We start from the raw sequence: 19,989 nt of genomic DNA, 5'->3' as shown, positions 1-19,989 counted from the left end.
GATCTCTTGCAAGTCTCACCAAACATATCAAATAAATTTTTACCACTTATTTCTGGAGAGAAATAAAAGATATTCATTATAGATATTCATTACAGATCTTCCTTACTCCCCTGCTCATAGTGAAATAGAGCAGCGAACTACTGAACCAGAAAATCAGTTTATCACTATCTCTACAAGTGCTGAAGCATGATACACAGTATTCTTTAAAAGAAAAAGGAAATGTGATGTTCAACTAAGCAAAACAATAACTTGGTCTGCACACATCTATAGTCAAAGGCCCAGCATGTCAGAGACAGCTGAATGGGATGTAAGGGCTTCCCAGCACAGAATAACAGGCTGGAAAAATCTGCACTGTGTCATGTACTGAGGTAGAACACTTACTTGCTTGATCTAGGACAAATAAGATCTACATTTGCTGTGAGCTGTTCCTGGTGGCCTGGTGACCTGTCCAACCCGAACTAGGAAGACTCATGCCTTGGTGTGAGACACATCATGTCTTGGCCCCAGTCCCACAACTGAGTAAATATCACTGGTTTTCTAGCTATGTTTCAATGTCTCCCATTTCAGGGAAGGGAACTTGGCTGAACTCCCTCTTCCTGGCTTATGGGCATGTATCCTGACTTTCTGAGGTCTGGCAGCAACTGGGTGTACCAATAATGATCTCCTACAAAATAAAACATAGGCTTCTTAGAACCTCTCAAAAGTCTGCACTTCTCTGAGAGCTCTGAGAGTATAGGCCTGATCCAGCACCAAGTAGGGGTGTATTAGCCTCTTCATGAGTGGCTATCTCATCATTGGCTCTGTCTTTTTAATCACTTGTCAGTTTTGTTCCTTTCCAAGCCCAGAGCATTTTGGATTTGAAGAATTGCTTTCCAATAGTTGAATAAATAAGAGTTAGTTGCAGCCCTCTGCACAAATTACCACTCAATGAATGCAGAATAATGCATTATAAGTAGTACTCTATTGTATTTATTGTACAATAAATTATGTGTGTTGAATTTGAGTTATTTAAGAGGCACTGCCATGGTAACTCATGTCTCTTGACAAAGTCTTTATGTTAGAGAAGAAGTGAAAGAAACAGAAACTTAACTTTGAGTAACCAGTAAGAGGAAGGTGGCCTGTATTAACCCCACCTAAACACCACTAGAAAACAAGCTGATGTGTGTGTCTTCCGTTGAATGTCCTGCTCACCAGGGAATTGCCAACTACAGGGTGAAAATGGAGGCAAGGTGGTAGTTGGTGGAGTCTTTTTAAGGTAAAACACAATAGTTCTGTACTGCATTATTTTCCTAGATGCTAGCTGCCCACATCGATTTAATCACTGGTATGTCTTAAAAAGAAAATAACAGCATGGAAGGGTTATCTCAATGTGACAGTGTTACTCAATGCTGTCAGTAATAGAGCAGTTAACCACACAACCAGAAAGATCAATTTAATAGCAGGTACACTTCTCTGCCTTTCACTAGTATTGGGGTTTTTTTCAGTTTATGTAACAGCTTTGCTACCATTTCAAGGTATGGCTAGAGACTGTCAATTTTAGGGTTTTTCAGGTTGGCTCTGCCTTGATTTCCTGGTCTGGCGTGAGATTATCTAATCCCCTCCCAAATCTTTTAGCATTACACCTGTTCCACTGAGATCCCTGGGTTTTGACCTCTGGGAGGCAAAACAGCAGCAGGACATGTCTCATGCCTAGGCAGGGTCTCAAAAGGCATCCCCATTGCTCGAATCACAGCTGACACTCTCCTGGTTTTGATTTTATAGTCCTCAATGATACCAGTTCTGCAGTTGTATGCTGCTAATTTTGCTGAGGCTAGACTGGTTTGTTGGTGCCCCAGACTTGAAATCAAGAATATTCATCTCCATTGGCTATATTTCTGTCTTTCTAAGGAAAATGTTGACTTCGTCCAAAAAGAGCTGGCAGCCAAATTTGCCTTATGTGCCATTCTGATTTAGAAAAGCTGTTTTTGGACCCTGCTCTGAGTCACATTCACATAGGTGTTGAACAGCAAATCTAGTCTAAAAATAACCACTAAGAAATGTGTAAGAGAGTGCAATAGTATTTTGCACAGCTTGGAAAAACTGCATTTCCTGCAATACGTGTTTCATGTTGCAAACATTACTGACCCCTTCATAGTTTTCTAGTATGGAAATCTGTGAGGTTGTACAGCACAAGATGAGCCAAAAGAACACTGTAACAGCTTGTGGATCACCTAGCTCTTGCCAGAGTGATTAGACTCCCACTGACAAAAAACCCAACAACAATTACTGCCAATAGGTGTTATCTTATGCAAGTGAAGTGCATATTTATTCAGTGGCCTCTGAAGAATTGAAGACCATGTTTGTTTCCATCAGCTTTCTCTTATCCAAGCCTCTTTAGATTCTGGGTTGCTACAAAACCTTGGTGCGAAAAAGATGACCTGAGTTTATAATGGATCATTTGCAGAGACTTTCCTGTGTAACTGCTTTGATGAACTGGAAGACAAATGCTGTGCCAAGCCCCCAGCATTTTGGGTTGAAGTGGGAGAGGGGAGTAAGAGATATGAGATCAATATGTTTGTCTCACTTTGTCTCCTAAAGGCTTGCTGTTCACAGCTGTGATTTTCCTTGAAATGTTAATTGCAAGAGCTAAGGATGTCAGTGATGCTCTTAACAGGCAAAATGCTTAAAAAAAATCACTCAATGAATAAAAAGGCAGTTTTAGAAACAGTGATCAGCTGCAGCAAAAGCAGTGGCTTGCATGAGGAGTGCAGGATTGCTCCTCTGCCCGCTTGACACCACTCTGGCCAGGGCCCTGTCAGTGGATTTCTCCTTATGCCGGTGTGATGGCTCTCAAAACCAGCCTCAGCAAGAGTTATGAGAATGCACTTGGCTGAGCAGAAATTTCCCCCACAATGGTGAGGCACATAGGTGCAAATACGGTCACTGCCATCCAGCTTGTCACCAGTATGACAAATTGAGTCAAATTCTCCAAGGAATGATTAATTTCTAGGACAAGCCATATTGCATCTCCCTTTGTTCATACATTTAAGGGATGCAATTAAATCTGGACAGGTATAACATTGCTACTGAAGGATTTCTCAGTAGCCATGCAGGGTGAAGTTGGACAATGTCTTGCAGAGAGATGTCCATTCCTGGCTCATCTGGGAGTCATCCACTTCATTGCTAGCAGACCTCAAGTATCTGCACAGGGCACCCAAAAATGGCAAAGACCAACTAACAGGGTGAAGTTGGACAATGTCTTGCAGAGAGATGTCCATTCCTGGCTCATCTGGGAGTCATCCACTTCATTGCTAGCAGACCTCAAGTATCTGCACAGGGCACCCAAAAATGGCAAAGACCAACTAACAGGGACAAAGGCAGTCATCAGCTCATTGCACAGCAAATAACATCAAATTTCCTGAGTGGCAATGAGTGGCACCTCCCAGCCAGCACATTCACCCAAAACAGGGTGTATTCCTGAGGTCATTCCTTGCCACAAGCAGCAGTCCATGCATGCCAAGACAGGCAGTGCTGAGGTTCTCTTGTTGGTGACTGAGTGCTTTGATGCTGTGGCAGCACATGAATATTGGGAGTGTGGGCTGCTGTGTGCAGTGTTTTTGATGAACAGAATGAGAGGAGCCTCTCATCACAATGATTAACATATTTTCCCACTCACCTAAGACCAAGACCATTACACACTTAGTCCTTCACATACCTCAGTGGCAGCAAGCTGCTCTCCTTCCTCCACTCCAGTAGATCAGTCCTGGAGTGATACAGAGGCTGCTGGAAAGAATCAAGGAGTATTACACGCTTCAAGCTGACCACAACCACATGCACCCTGCCCATGCTGGAGATACACCACGCCACCTCCTCAAGCATACCATGGGAATGTCCCAATTCACCGCAGAAGAAAAGGAGGCCTATTGTTAGCAGTTTGACAGTGGGAAGGAAATAGGTCCATCACCTCTATCAGGATGTGACCAGGCACAAGCCAAATCAGTTCAGACACTTGAGGATGGGGATATCTTATTTGCCAGGACTGTGCCCAGCCGTCACGTGAGGCTGAGGGCCAAGGCTGTGCTCTCCTCTGTGGACTCTGCAGCTGGTTTATCCCTGATGCACGGCATGATGGGAGGGGGAAACATCTGTGTTGGGCCATAAGACATGAGTGTGCTGAGAAGAGGTGTTCCCATGTTGCTTCTCAGTAGATACTCCAGGCCTCTGAGCGCTACTTAGGGCCTGAAGACCACAAGTTCAGCTTATGTCAGCTTTGTAGGCTGTGCTGGCTCCCATTTCCACGCTTTTTCTGCGCTCTTGCATGGACAAAACATACTGTACACCTGCCCTCACACATATTGAGAGCATCTGGTGTCTCTGCAGGGTTCAGAAATTAGAGAACACTTACATGTGCAAAAACCAATTAGCAAAGAACTGTCTGCTTAAAGGGTGAGGTTGATCGTGTCTGCCAGATTGGGAAGTTCTGACCAGCCAATACAAGCTGGGGAACAAAAAAGTTTCAATTTAAATGTGACCCAGGTCCAGGTCCAGGGCTGGTAGTACTGGGTAGAAGGGCAACAGAAAAGCGGCCAAGAGAGGAAATTATTTTCCTTTGATCAGCTATCATTAACCAGTTGCAAATTGGTTTCAGACTATGAAGCAGAAGGTGATGAACACCTTGTCATTACTCCTGCAGCCTCAGGTTTCCGAAGAAGAACCTGGGTTACGCTAAACAGGAGCCTACCCTCATTTATATCCTGGGAGTTACCTGTATAAATCAGTATTTCCATTCCCGCTAATCATCTATAATTTGCTTAGCCATTCCCAACAGTTCCTATCTGGGCTAGCTGGACAATTTGGATTAGTGAACCAGCAGTGAGCTCTGCCCATGTTATAGCAGTGAACAGCCATATCGGTTTTTTAAGTACAGTAATTTCACGATTATAAGCCACACCATTTTGACTAAAGTTTTGGTCCGTACCCGAAAGTGTGGCTTGTATTCCAGAGCGGCTTATATATGAAAAAAAGTTCAGAAATTTGCCAACCGGAAATGCAAGTGCGCAGCAGCCCCAAGCCGAGCCCTCCCTGCCCCAAGCTGGGGGAGTGGGGCCGGGGCTGGCAGCAGCAGGAGGAGCCATGCCGGGCCAGTGCAGCTCCATGGCAGCAGCGGGGGGGCTGTGCCACGCTGGGGCAGCTCCGTGGCGGGGGAAGGGGAGCCGCACTGGGCCGGGGCAGTTCCGTGGTGGTGGCGGGGGGGCTGTGCCAGGCCAGAGCAGCTCCGCAGTGTGGGAGGGGGAGCCGTGCTGGGCCAGGGCAGCTCCACGGAGGGGGAGCCAAGCCAGGTCAGGCCGGCTCCCTGGCAGTGGCGGGGGAATTTGGGCCGAGCCCACATGGCCCCAAGCCAGTAAACCCCATGTTCCTGCGATTCTGTTACTAATTGGCAACTTTGTGAAAGTTGCACAGGGATCCTCGCTGTGAACGAAAGTGCGGCTTACAATCTGGTGCGGCTTATATATGGAGGAAAAACGAAACGTTGCCAACACCCCAGAAGTGTGGCTTATAATCAGGTGTGGCTTGTTATCGTGAAATTGCTTTACTTAAATTAACTATTTCAAGAAAAACAAAGACAAAAATCAGGATAATAGGGGCAAATCTGGACTTTCAGGCCTAGAAACAGCTTCCATGTCGGAAGTGCTCAAAATATGTGCAAATAATTTTCCAAGTATCAGTTTTATTTGTCTTTAAGATCAGACACAAGGACAGCAAAGCTACACATCTAATTTTTACAGTACATTTTATACTCTTACTCTCTGATCTTCCTTATCCATCTCTTTTACCCTTGCATTCTATTTAATACAGATCCCAGCCAGAAAGAACTTTAGTTCAAATTGTCATGACTTGTTACAATGAATTTATTTGCATGATGTATTTATCAGTTCAAGAAAGTAAAACATTTGTTTTCCACTCCACTGTCCTGCTTATGGTCTTTTTTACTACTATTCTTTACTGCATCACCGATAAAATAAACCCAAACCCTAAAATTTTCCAACTCTCAAAAGCCATGAAGTGCTGAAGAAACTCTGTATCTGTTCTACAGGTCTGTCTATGCTCAAGAGGCTGAAGCATGGGGTTCTTAGCATAGATATTAGTTGGGCAATTTTTCAGGTGTTTACTTCAAATATTTTTCTTTCTTGCATGAAATCTTTCCTGCCAATGATTTATGACAAATATTAATAAGCTGCTTTGATAAGCAAACCTGCGAGCTGATTAAGTAGAGTCTGCCTACCCTGTCCTGAGTAGATCCAAGATTTTGGGTTTTGGTTTTTCCTTTTGCCGTTAATAGGTGGAGCCATGTCTTTTTTTTGTTTGTTTTTTTTGTTTGTTTTTTTTTCTACCTAAGTTTCTCACCATTTAAAAAGGAAATTATTATAGTCATTGAAAATACCAATGGGTACAATCCAGAGGCACTGTGAATCACCTTAAAAGCAATACAGTGATCAAGCTGATTTTCAAGTTATATTAATCATTTAACACAAAGGCTTCATCACTGTGAAATCAGTTGTGGAAGTTTATTGAGAGTTAGCAACAGCAGGTGCAGGACTTGTGTTGCATATTCCTTGCTGACCTGTTTAGTGTTTCCCAACTCTCTGTGGATTTTATGCAGGAGTCAGGCACTGGTAAGGCAGGAACCTGAGATCTTCAGGTGATGTGAAGCCATGGAAGAATATTGCTAAGCTGTTCACGAGTGATCTTAAACAGAAAACCAAGTCTGACATGTTTTGAGAACTTCAGGAGCTCATCAGACCCATTAGCCTTTCAAAAGCCTCTTGTGCAACCTGAACTAACACCTTTACCCTTACAGTTACAGTGAACAAAAGGCAAAAAAATGGCACCAGTCACTGCTTTTAAAGTGAACCTCTGCTCTGATACACAGTGCATGCTGCAGGGCCATATGTGCACAGATGGGAAAGACAGAAGATACAAAACTCTTCTCCTTCAAGTGACCAAGTGATGAACAAGTGTTTCAACACTTCTTGACTGCTCAAGGGTCCATCTGGGATTGAGCTTAAAAGAGCAATGGGACTCTGTGGGTAAGCAGGATGGTTGCTGGGAAGGGGAAACTTAAACTAGAGTCTTGAGTAGGCTGGGCTGTGCAGGAGAGGTACCTACCTGCCTGCTGCAATGTTGCAAAAATTCTGAGTGTACTGCTGAGGCACCCCATGCTGGCTCATCTGGCTTTGTGTCTTTGGTGCAAAGCCACCATGAGGAGTGGTAGTGGCCTGTCCTTGCTGCAGCTACATGCCTCTAACCTTAAAAATCCCTGGGGAAAGGGAATGCAGGGGATTAAGTGCAGGTTGTTGCGCCCATGCTGATGTGCAGGGCAATGCTAAATGCTGAGGGTTTCTATAGCTCTCACTGCTGCAAAACAGGCTTCATCATGACCACTTGCCCGCAGAGAGGTATTCTGGGATAGAAAATTTTGGCATAGCAAAAATTCATCAAATCCAGAAGGCATCAGAATTTTACCATGAAAGCAGGCAAGGCATTTCTGCACAGTCATGAACTGACAAAAATATTTTTTAGTGTGTTTTAACAATATTTTCAGTTTTGCACAAATTTCATCCTGAAGCTTCTCAGTGGATTATTTTCCTTTGACTTTTGAATGCTTATAGCCAACGCACCTAATCTTGAAGAGCTCCCTTGGCAGAAAGAAGCACATACATTCATAAGTGTCTCTCATATTGTTTTACTCTTACCTTGGCGGGCTTGGTTGAGATCAACAAATTGTGGGGGGATCACTAATACAGTAGCTGAACCTTCCTTTGAATGTCTATATTCTGAATCTCAATTGGATTTAATACTGTATTTGTTCACAATATATTCATAGTAGGCTGACATCAGTTAAAAAGAAAAAACTGTATTTTTTAACAGGGCTGTAGTTTGAGGCTTACTTTTAGGAAAGTGCCAGAAAATACCTGAAGGCCTACTTCTGCTAGAAGATAAGCAGGTGTTTGCTGCCAGCTGCTCAAATGAACAAGAATTCAAATAGGATCTTCCTTTGGATAACAAAGACTAATAAAATGAATCTGCCATCAGATTGGCCAATCTTTTTCCTATTAGCTTTGGTCAACTCTTCCATGAACTACGAGTTCAGCGACCTGTTTTTGCTTCACTGTTTTAAAATGCGAACCTGTCATGATTCTAAGCATACCAAACTCTTCCATAAGTTCATCCTAAAAAGAATAGAGGTAAACAAAGGCATTCAAACAACAAAAAACAACACACACTTCATGAGATTTTTAGTGTTTTAAAGTAATCATTTTATCTTTCTTTTGGATGACATTGTTTATTGTAAGACATCATTTTTATTAAATACACTGTAATACAAGAGACTTTCCATGTCATGTTGAGAGAAGCTGGTCACATGATTCACAAACAAAACTTTTAACACTGATACCTAGGCATCACTTTGAAATCAGCCAAGATGCAATGAAAGTTTTAAAGCAATGGCTACTTGCAACAAACTGCAAAACAAGAACTACTAAATATTTCCACAGAGACATCACATTAAATAAATTTTTAAAAACAAAGGAAAAAAGAAAGGAGAAAGATAGCTCTACACACCAGGTCACTATTTGGTGACAATATAGAGATTATATCTGTATGTAGATATCTTCCTCTTTACCTAATGTGACAAACAGAGTGATATCTAGAAATATATATACATGAAGTATAGGTGGAGAGAAGGGCTGGGACAAATATTTCATAATTTATTGATTTTGTCTCTCTCTACTGGTGATTCAATTAAACATAAATTTTGCATTAAATTATTTGTATATAAAACATTCTTAGGTGCTTTTCTATAAGTTAAGACAGATACATATAAGCTGCAAGAATTAGACCTCTGGATAGATTTGATTTGTTCTGTTTTCTCACGTATTCCAATTGATGGCCTCACTTACTAGCAGCTTCCATAATCCTTGCTCAAATATTCAGTGTTTATAAAACATCAGCCAGTCATCACTCAGAACCTTCTACAAGCAAACAAAAAATCTCCACAGACCTTGTGCAGAATGCATAGACGGAAAAATAACACATCCATCATTTCCCATTTCTTCTCCTGAGACATATGTTTAAAAGATGGCAAAATAGTCACTTGGTTGCTATTGTGAATTTCACAGTGTTTTCCCTGCAACATGTAGACTTTTTTCTTTTTTTGCTTCATATTTGTAATGAGCAACACATCCCCCACCCTGTTCAAATAAAGGTGTTTTAACTAAGGCTCTAAAGGACCTCTTATTCAAAGCAGCAGTGGTTTATTCCCGTCCTCACAAGAAAATACAACATCCTGTGCTATCACAACCTTCATTTCTCCTTAGAAATTCTAACTTCCTCTGCAGTTCCTCATCACTCCCCTCCCCCACATTTTATAGCAGTATTTGAAATTCAGTTACATGCCACAACAACAAATGTGGACCTGTGGACTACTACATGCATTATACCTTAGTCATTTGGGTTATTTAATTTCTTTTTAAAGTGTTTTGTAGAAGTCTATATCAACCACAATCATTTATAAAGGTGGGGAGGGTACAGATAGAGAGAGAAAGAGAGGGAAAGAAAGAAATAGAAAGAAAGAAGGACGAAAGACAGGAAAAGAGAAAGAAGGAAAGAAGGTGATAGAAAATAGCAAGGACAAAAAAAAAAGAACAAGCTAAAAAATAAGCAGTTACTTATTAACCTGTAGACAATGTATAGATATGTTGTTTTACAGGTCAAAATAATGCAGTCCTTTTAAAAGTGTATACTCCATCAGGCATCATGGGATGCTGTTGCTGTACCAGTGTCTTTCTCCACAGCCAGTTCCAAGTTCTGCAGATCTATTGAGAGTGAAGGACAGAGCGCGACGAATGCTACTATTATTACTCCTGAATGCCAGCGTTCTTGTTGTTCTCCAAGTCATGTTGCAGTGTGAATAGTCCAGCTCATTCTTGGAATTATTTTGTTACTGCAGGCAAGTATAAAATGCTAATGGAGCAGTACTGTTATGCTAGAACAATAAAACAACAGTAGCACAAACCCAGTAAAACAAATTCTGTTTTCTGAGCTTGGATGCTTATCTGTTAATTTCATTGTGAGAAATCAACAAGTGAGATGGGAATGGGGAGAAAAGTTTTTATGCAACCATCTGGGGAAGAAAAGTGCTTGTTGTTAAATCTCTGGCATTCTAGCACTGCCTCAGCTGCACACCAGTTAGAAAGTTGAATCTCACAAATATAGAAAAAGAAATATCAAAAGAAAAAAAAAGTTGGTTACTCAGCAGATGTTATCAATTTATTAATAGCACTCGAATCATAATTTGTAGTAACATAGGTGTATGTAAATTTATACATATACACACAGCCCATACATAATGTGCATGCATGTCTGCACATATATAAGTAAAATACAACAGACATAGGCATACATGTATATGCTATGTGTGTGTATATATATATATGCCATATGCAAACACACATATATTATATATATATATATCTATATGGTCAGTTCATAGCACAGTCCAGAAAGACTTTTACAATGAGCCTGATTGTCATACTTATTCAGTGTACACGATTTACCTGAATGTGCAAGCATGATGAATATGCACATATACTCACTCTTCATCCTGATTTGAACATATTTCTTCCTCTTCTCTGCTCACGCTGTTACACTTACCCACCTTTTCATGAACAAACGCAAACTATGGATAGCTACAGTTTACAGCTTTTCTACTGTGATTATACATTTTATGCACTATCAAGAACATTAATGATATAGGTCAAGGTTATCCATGGTGGTGGCTCTGTAGAACATTTGGTCCTTTAGAAATTTAACAAACTGCTATGTTATTGCGCAATGCATTTTAATACTGTTTATTCTCTGAAATGACTCTGAAAGTCTCACTAGTAAATCAAAAAGAAGATGCCACTAAGTACATTTTCAGGGTCTTGTGGTTATTTTTTGGTATGCATTCTTTCAGTGCTTGGAAAACACACCTGCTTGTGTTTGGGCTGGAGTCTCTTTTACAGTAAAAGCATCACCTCAGATGCCTTTTTCTTCACCTCAGAAGATACTAAGACAGAGTATGCAAGTAGAAACTTAGCAGCCCCCTCCACCAACTGCACCCTCTTCCCACTGCACAGTAAGAGGACTCTATATCTTTTCCACCACTGTTATTTTGAAGATTGTTACTTCAAATTCCTTTAAAATATAACATTTATATTCTCAAGAGAATGGGTTTCACTGGTTGCTCAGTCTTTTTCTAGTTTTCTGTGAGAACTTCCAAGACAGTCTAGATAAAATCTTAAGGCCCATTTTGTAGGAATCTTCCTCTGGCTTTTTATGTGTTTCCAGTTCAGTAGCAGTTAAGAAATAACTTCTAGTTTATTAAAGAAATACTGAGTATGGCTTTATAGTTACACTGTCATGTTTATTTGTAATGCTGCCTTTTCAATGACATTGAGAAGGGTAAAACTTCATCAGTGTCCAGTGAACTGTTTTTTTCTGAAAATGTTCAGAATTTTTATAAGCTAGCTCTAAAAGCTTCTGAAGGAAAAACTTAAAGTGCCTCAATAAAAAATACATGTGAGCAAATTATATATTAAATGTGCTATGGGAACACTTACAAAAATAAAATGCTTAATTTATTAAATAAAATATCCCCAACACGAAGATGGACTATTTTGATCTGGCTCATATCATTAAGAAATAATAAAAAGAGAAAATGGAAAGAAAGATCACTTTTTTGCAATAACGCCCCCTCACAGAGGGAGGCAGAAGTCTTGAGGAATAGGTAAAGTAGGTTTTCATTTGTAAGAATTCATATTAAAAATAATCCTAACTCTAAATTTCAAATTGTCAACTTCTAGTTTGAAAAACAACATGTATACCCATGCAGCGATCATCAACACAGTAGCCATGCAAATGTTATACACATACAATGCCAATCCAACCAAAAATAAATTATTTAATAAAGTGTGTATGTTGGTTATGACAGCAATAGTACCAATACAAAAATGATGCTGAGGTCAGAATCTTTGCACTCTGAACAGCAAGCCATAACCACAGAGTAATTTGTTTTATCTAGAGATCTTTATCCCCTGCTATGTCTCAAACATAACCAGTGATCTCCGTGCTTTAGATTATTCATGTTATATCAGCCTATAGTATCTATAACATTTTAAAGGCATTTTAACATGGCTAATGTCCTCCATTAGCCCCTTCCAATGAAATAAAGGTTATATAATTATGAGTTTGCTATGCCTACTAGGGTGTACTACAAGATGAGTGATTGTTTCTGCACAAAGGGCATCAATTGACAAAGACCATGCACAGTTTTGCTTGCACGGTTAAAAAAAGAAAAAAGAAAGGATTGAGGAAGGAAGGAACATGCTGCTGGACAAGCTCAGTATAAGATACACCTGCCTCAGCATTTATAGTTCATCCTATCAAAATCCTTAGATTCAACATGTGATCTTGAAATTAATATTGTATGTAACTAAATCTAGCTTCAGCCTTTACTGAAAAAGACTAGCTGGAGAACATTTTTACACCAGTGGCATGACAAAATCCTACCAGAAGACTGAAAAAGGGGAATATGTTTAGTTTATCAGGTTGTAACACAATTGCGTGCAGTGCAGGCAGTATCTTTTTTTGTTTTACTTGATTCTGGCAATGAATGGTGCTGGCAAAGCACCTCCTTCAACAATCTCTTTAGTCCTCAGAAAGACTCTTCAGGAAAATAGCTAGATCCCTCTTGTCTTCCATCAAATCACTTCATTGTTTTCTTGTAGGGTTGGATGCCACCTGATTTCCCAAGTTCCTCCAGATAGTGTACAACACAAGAATGTTTTCTTTCTATCTGGCTTTATCTCTGCAAAGAACATTCTTCATGTAGAGAACACCAGTTTTCTTTTTCCACCCACAGGCTGAAGCAAAAAAAAAAAAATGAGGTGAATCCATAGAAACTCCCAGTAGCTATGCAGCTGAAATCACAAAGTTTTAGTCTAATATATTTTTCCCTTTTTTTCATCCACATCAAAGGCATGAATACAACAAGGCATTGTCAGTTGTGGTGGGCAAACTGAAGAGTCTGCTGATATAACAGATTGGGTTTTTAAGGCCTTTGTCTATGCAGAGTTACAATAATGCAGAAGCCAAACTGATTAGAAAGACAAGAGAGAAGGAAAAAAAAGATAGAAACTGAGAGAAAGAGAGAAGATACGTCTTGATAATGTCTACAAAGTCAATACTGTGTCTACAGATAGAGAAGCGCACATTGCTTGCCCTTTGAAAGCTTCTCCGCAACTTTTCATTAATACTGTCAAAGTGAGGAACACATTTTAATGTAGTTCAGCGGCAGTTGAACACATTCATTCCTGCAGCCCAGAAGAAATGCTAGGAGACTTTAGCCTAAAATATCCAAGTAGACTGGAGATGCCTTGGCCAAGTTCTGAAGGAGGGAGTGGATTTCTTTGATGTTGAGCCTCATGTGAGGCTCCCGTTGCCAACAGCCCAGCATCAAGTCATACACTTCCTTTGGGCATGTGCGAGGTCGTTGCAGGACTCGGCCCTGAGTGATGCACTCAATCACCTATGAGAAATCACAAGTAAAGGATCAGCACAGTTGTGACAGCTACATAGAAATCATCCATGGAAGAACTGACTTTAACCACAGCAGCCTCTCTGGAAAGGACTGTTTTTCTAGGCAGATGAATGACCAGCAGTATGTGTTCTGGAAAATTCACTGTAATGTAAGTGATCAAAGAGCAATAATTTCAGTCGCGTTAAGTTCATCCACATTGTCGACTCCACACATAAGGAAGTTGGAGATGGGAATTAGTTCCATGACTTCTCTCTCTACCCAGCTACCACCTAAGAGAGAGGATAAAGAGGCATCAATGCCTCTCCTTCTCTCTACCTTCTGCAAACTTTTGAGTATCACTCTGGCTAATCTTTGGAAGGGGGATACTTGTGACAGCCTAGAAATCAAAAGAGATATCTTGATTACTTCAATCTAATCTGTTCATGGTTATGGGCAACCATTCTGAAACAGTTTGTATGATATGTCTGTTCAGAAGATAGCTAAGGTCCTTTTCATTCTCTCATGGTCTACCAGAGCAGACTTTATGCTATAAAAAGAAAAAAAAAATAAATTCCAACTATTTTAGTTTTGTTTGAACATCTTCCATCCACTCAGGGGAGAAAAGAGTGAAAAAGAAAAAATTCAACCGTATGATCATGACAATACAATGAATTCTGCATATAAGTGTTGGCCTTTAAGAAACAAATTTGTTGCTGTCCCTTCTTCAGAGAAACCACACCAACAATTAACATAGCAGCTTTCCCAATGCAATTTGAGAATATATTACACACACCTCATTGTTTGAGAGCTGATACCATGGCTGTTTGCCATAAGTAAAGATTTCCCATAATACAACCCCCAGGCTCCAGACATCGCTTTCCGTGGTGAACTTCCTGTACATTATACTCTCTGGAGGCATCCAACGAATGGGCAGCATGGTGTGACCCCCAACCTGAGAAAAACAAATAAAAGAGTTAGAAATAGCTCCTTCTGACCCTCACAAGGCAGTCTGAAAGCATTAAACATGGAAAATCCGTAGTTTCTTTTTTCCCCATCTGGTAGCATTCACTTTGAGGAGCTCTGAAGAATTGTGGATTCATGGTTCAAACTCCTCTCCTTCAGCAACAATCAGTATCAGACAATATGTTCCTCAACAAAAATCTCTGAAGATATTGTTTCTGAAGTCCAAACCAACTTTTAACGTTTACTTGGCACACCCTACCTTGGGAACAGGAAAGTCTATATTATACTACCAACCAACTTCAAATTAGGCCAGTTTTACTCTCTATTTTAACACCCACGAAACTAAAAAAGATTCATTAAATGAAATCTGGACAGGCGATTCTCCTAGAAACTCAACAACATCAACTGAAATGTGTGAAGACACAGTGATCTGACTGCATGACATAGTAGGATTGGATCTGTATGGCTGAGTATCATAATTTTGACTGAATTAAAGCAATGTTATTTTTTGTTGTTAAGTTCCACAGTTAAGGTATCAAATTATTTTGTTCCACATTAACTACTCTGTCCACTAAAAAGAGAAAAAAATCCAGTCCTTTGGATATATTCCCCTGATAATGAATAACTTGTAAGAGAGAGATTCCTACCCCAAATCAAGTCTTGTTGGATGAGCCCTTCACTGAATTAATGCTTTTCTGCAAGCTTTTAGAACATTTTAAATTTTCCCTAGAATATTTCCTTAGACTTAGGTTTCCTAATGTTAATTTAAACTTTTAAAACTCTTTTATTTCCAGGTTCCAAAAAATTTATTGTTCCTGGCATGTCTTATTCCGATTGGACCACATCAATAAAAAAATCTATTTAAGTACAGTAAATTCACTAATACAAGCCGCACTGAGTATAAGCCGCATCTCTAGGTGTTAGCAAATATTTCGTTTTTTGTCCATAAATAAGCTGCACCTGAATATAAGCCGCTCTGTCGCTTGCAGCGAGGACCCGCATGCAACAAAGTTGCCAATTAGTAACAGAACGGTGGCAGGGCGGGGTTTACTGGCTCAGCTAAGGCTGTGCAGGTTCGGCCCTCTTGGGGCTGCCGACGGGGCCAGGTAGCCCAGCCCGGCGCTGCCGCTCGGTGGGGCCACTGGGGGCCAGCCGCTGCTGCCACTGGGCTCGGTCACCACGGCCTGGTGCTGCCCTGTGGTGGCAGGCAGGGACGGAGTCCCCCCGGCTCCCGCGGCAGTGGCGGCCCAGGTCCCCCGCCACCTCCCCGAGCCGCGGCAGTGGCGGCCGGGGTCCCTCGCCGCCTCCCCGAGCCGCGGCAGGGGTGGCCCGGGTCCCCCCTCTCCTCCCTGGGCCGCGGCAATGGTGGCGCGGGGCCTCCCCGTCTCTCCCCCCCGGGCTGCGGCAGAGGAGGGAAGGAGGGAGCTCTCCTGCCTCTCTCCCCGCCCTCCGTGCTGCCTGCAGGCAGCCAGCCTCCACCCGTGGTGCAACAGAGTAGCAATTTGTAACAATCGCAAAATGCCGACTTTGTAGCAGCTCGGCTCGGCACTCTGGTTGGCACTTCTGAGGTTGTAAATATCAGAAAATTATTCACATATTAGCCGCTCCTGATTATTGGCCGCATTTCCGTTTTAGGAGCAAAATCTTAGTCAAATTGGTGCGGCTTCTATTCATGAAATTACTGTAATTTTAAAACAGTGTAACTGTTGAGATACTGTGATATGGATGTACAGATATGCTAGCTAGTTACTTTTGTACCATGAGAGCTGAGAATATTTCCAATGAAGATTTAAAAAAAAAAAATTAAAAAAAGGAAAGTTTTTTCAAGGACACCTTACTCCTTGATTAACTCATTTTCCTTTCTACAAATATATTTACTTATAAAACCACATTTGCACTTTCAGGATTTTGTCGATTCAAAATATAATTTTTCCTTTTGGAAGGTGACATTTATTGTTATAAATGATGGCCTTCTTGCTCTCATGCTCAAACAGCAAATGGAAGAAAAACTGAACAGTCAGGATTGACATTATTTCTAAATCACACAGAATATTTGTTGACAATTCAGTGTTAGTGCATCATACCAAACACAGCTATGGCTGTGAGAGCTCAGTCCTGTTCTGTGCATCCAATGGACCACAAGTCCATGTTCACTACTGATTTCATAGAAACAGAAAGTCATGCTAAAATTTTCATAGACTTGGTTTATTATGAGGCCCTTCTTCTACTCCTTCCACATGAGATGTTATGCAAGTGATTGCTGAATATTACCCAGCAGGTTGTTGAATGACAGGCAGGGCTCCCAATTTCAGTTCCTGGCTACACTGTGGATGCGCTTCTGACCCCATGCAGGTTGTTATGCGCAGGTGTCCAAGCGATTTAAAAAGGGGCCCAGGTCTTGTGCACTGCATTGATAGAGAATGGATACAAATTTTCAAGTGCTTTTTCCAATTTGTCCCATTTGTCTCTTATGTTAACAATTTATCTCTCTGGTTGACAGATTGGTTGTAAGGCTTTGTGCTTTGATATTGTTCATGAGCTTTGACTAGAGGCCTCTCGATGATGTGGAGAGTTTGAACACACCACTAAGCCAGTCTTGAGAGCTATTTCATTAGAAAGACAACAAAAGTAGTCCCTTAGAAATATGCAGCCACATACACTCATTCAAAGGGCAAATGCCATTAAAAGATGGTTAGTGATGAGAATCTTTTGGTCTCATTAAATATTAAAATGGCTCTTACATCTGTTCATCTTACAATCTCTGCTACTGGTTCTGTTTTGCAGTTTCTTTGACTCATTCCTTTAAAAATTAATGGAAGCTATAGACAATAAAATATGAGAGTACGTGTTTTTTCTTTTTTTTTTTTTTGGTCACACCTTAAATCAAGAGATTTTGAAAAAGCAATTTAAAAAATCCTCAGCTACTCTTCAAATCTTTTTATGTTTTTTTCACTACCGATCCAGTCTATTTTTGGTAGGATTCTATGCTGAGTTTCCAATGTCCTCAGGAAAATGAAGGACACACCTCTTGAGTGATGATGATAAACTGCCACCAGATGACGGCTCTGTGATGAGCTGATCTGTAACATCACACACCTAGCTGTCTCTCTTTGCAGCTGTAGCGAGACTCACTTGTTTGTATTGACACCAGGAATTCAGTTTACGGGTAAGTACAAGGCACAGAGTTCATTGGTGTTCTTCCCAGATCATCTTGCCAGGAGCTGTGTCCATTTCTGTCCCTGAAGGCACAAGACTTCTCTTGACCAGTACTGAGAAGTCCTGAGGTGTCTCCATCACTATCATTCCTGTTATTTCAAACATCTCAACATCTTTTTGAAGATAGAATTTATTGCCTTTCAAAATATCAACAAAAGTATTATACAGGGTGGTCTCCTTGACAGATGCCACTGCAATGAAGATAAGATAACCTGTGCAACACTGATCATCTCCTATGGTATTCTGTGCATCTACCCACGGTCTAAGAGTACCTTGCATTTCAGTTCAGTCCCATTCGTGTCCAGGCCAAAGGCACTTATTCTAAATGCATGTTTCCTTCTCTATTAAAAATCAGTTGTTACTGGGTCAACACTCAGATCAGAAAAGCATTAAGAGCTGTGCTAGTTGTATGCCTAAAGTGAAGCACATACTTCAGAGTTTTTTGAACTGAAGCCTAGGACGTGACACAATTGTTTGCAGGATGCCTGAAACAAATTGTGTCTGTTGAGAGCTTCTTTTGATTTTTATCTTATGAGTCCAAGCACCCAGGTTGTGCTGTACCAGCAGTGAGGAGAGGTGGGGTGCCTTCTTGATGTTGTTGCCATACTCTCAGCAAGGTTAGGAGATGCTTTCCAAGAAGCACCAGTGAACGAAGACATGACTTCACTGACCAAAGTTTAAAGGTTCTAAGCAGTTCAAAGAGATGCCTTCAGTGTATCCTTTAATAAGAAATGTAGGTTATTACAAAGCTCTCAGATATATCACCAGCATTCTGCAGTACAAAGTCCCTGCCATGCACACTGTAACTTCAGTGCTGTCTGATACACATACATTTCAAATGGTTTTGTGCTGAGCAGATTACAGTTATGTGCAAATAAAACATTTATATTCAGTTTAGCTAAAGTTAAGAGAGGTTTAAAAGCATTAGAATTTTAACTTAATAGGTTATCACTTTAAAATCCATAATGTAGCTGTATGACTATTTCATGTATACAAATTAGAGTAGATTTTCTTGATACTTATCTGAAAGCAGCTGCATTTTCTTCATAATACCATACAATATCATAGTTCTGTTTTATTTAGAATTGTACTTCTACAGAAGTACAGACTTAAGTACTTACTTCCAAATGCCAGTTCATGAAAGGAAGCACAACCTAGCCCAGCTATTACCTTTCATTATATTCACTATCTGCTTTTACTAGCAATGCTGGGCTAGAAAATCTGGTGAATTAGCCTCTACAACGTGCAAACAATCCACGGGGAGGAGAGAATGCTATGCCAAATCAGTGAACTGTCACGTTCTCCAAAGAAGCTCCTCTAAGGAAAAACTGCCAAAACGTCCCATGTATGAAATGTTGCACTTTCAACAATACAATCTAATTAACACTTGTCACCACTTTAAGCAACTGTCTTTTCTATGAATTTAGCACTTTGAAAGGTGCCAGAGAAGCTGGCTTTGAACATTGCTATAACCTATTTGCAAACATTAATCTTCTAGGGCTACTATGTAGGTGCCACATCATAGACTTTAAGTAGGGCCTCTAATTTTACAGTTTAAGTTTTATCTCTTTCTTTCAACTAAAAATACATCTATACCCTAACATGTACACTATTCCAGCTTCATGGCCCAACTGCCATAGAAATCCAAGTCTCTGTTGTCTGATGATTGTGAGAAAATGGATGTGCTCTCTCCCAGAGAAAACCAAATGAAACCTTGTACTCCTGCTGGAAACAGATGACAGTGGGTGGAGCTGAGGGAAGCTAACCTACAGAGACATGGAAGTCACAAGGGGTATGTGGGGCTGCACACAAGCCACAGGCCAGGAAAAGCATGAGAAATAGTTACATGGAATCATCACACAGAATCACCAAGGTTGTCAGAGACCTAAAAGATTATCTAGTTCATGCATAGCATCACCATAGTGACGCCTAAACCATGTCCTCAAAGACGACGTCCAAATGTCCTTTGAACACTTCCCAAGACTGTGACTCTACCACTTTACAGGACAACTTATTCAATGCCTAACCACTCCTTCAGAGAAAAATTATTTTCTAATGTGAACTTTCCCTGGTGTAATTTAAGGTCATTTTCTCTGATCCTTTGGCTTGGGACGTGGTAGAAAAGAATGACCTTCACCTCACTGCATCTTCCTTTCAGGCAGTTGTAGAGAGCAATAAATTCTCCCCTTGGTTTCTTCTTCTCTTGACGA

The 19,989-nt window shown here is 40.7% G+C and overlaps 1 protein-coding gene across 2 annotated transcripts in view; it reads right to left on the bottom strand.

Moving 5' to 3' along the window:
• Positions 1 to 8,268: 8,268 nt before the first annotated feature.
• NTRK2 (neurotrophic receptor tyrosine kinase 2) overlaps positions 8,269 to 19,989 on the bottom strand; it is a 203,304-nt gene continuing 191,583 nt past the window's right edge. For both annotated transcript variants that reach the window (XM_033085343.2, XM_033085353.2), the window contains 2 exons: positions 14,394 to 14,552; positions 8,269 to 13,609 (listed from right to left, as the gene is read on the bottom strand). In XM_033085343.2, coding sequence (XP_032941234.1) covers positions 13,424 to 13,609; positions 14,394 to 14,552 — 345 coding nt within the window. In that variant the 3' untranslated portion in view covers positions 8,269 to 13,423. The remainder of the gene's footprint in view (positions 13,610 to 14,393; positions 14,553 to 19,989) is intronic.

Source organism: Catharus ustulatus, chromosome Z (genome assembly GCF_009819885.2).
Source record: "Catharus ustulatus isolate bCatUst1 chromosome Z, bCatUst1.pri.v2, whole genome shotgun sequence".
NCBI classification, from domain to species: Eukaryota; Metazoa; Chordata; class Aves; order Passeriformes; family Turdidae; genus Catharus; species Catharus ustulatus.
This window is presented reverse-complemented; position numbering and strand designations above follow the sequence as displayed.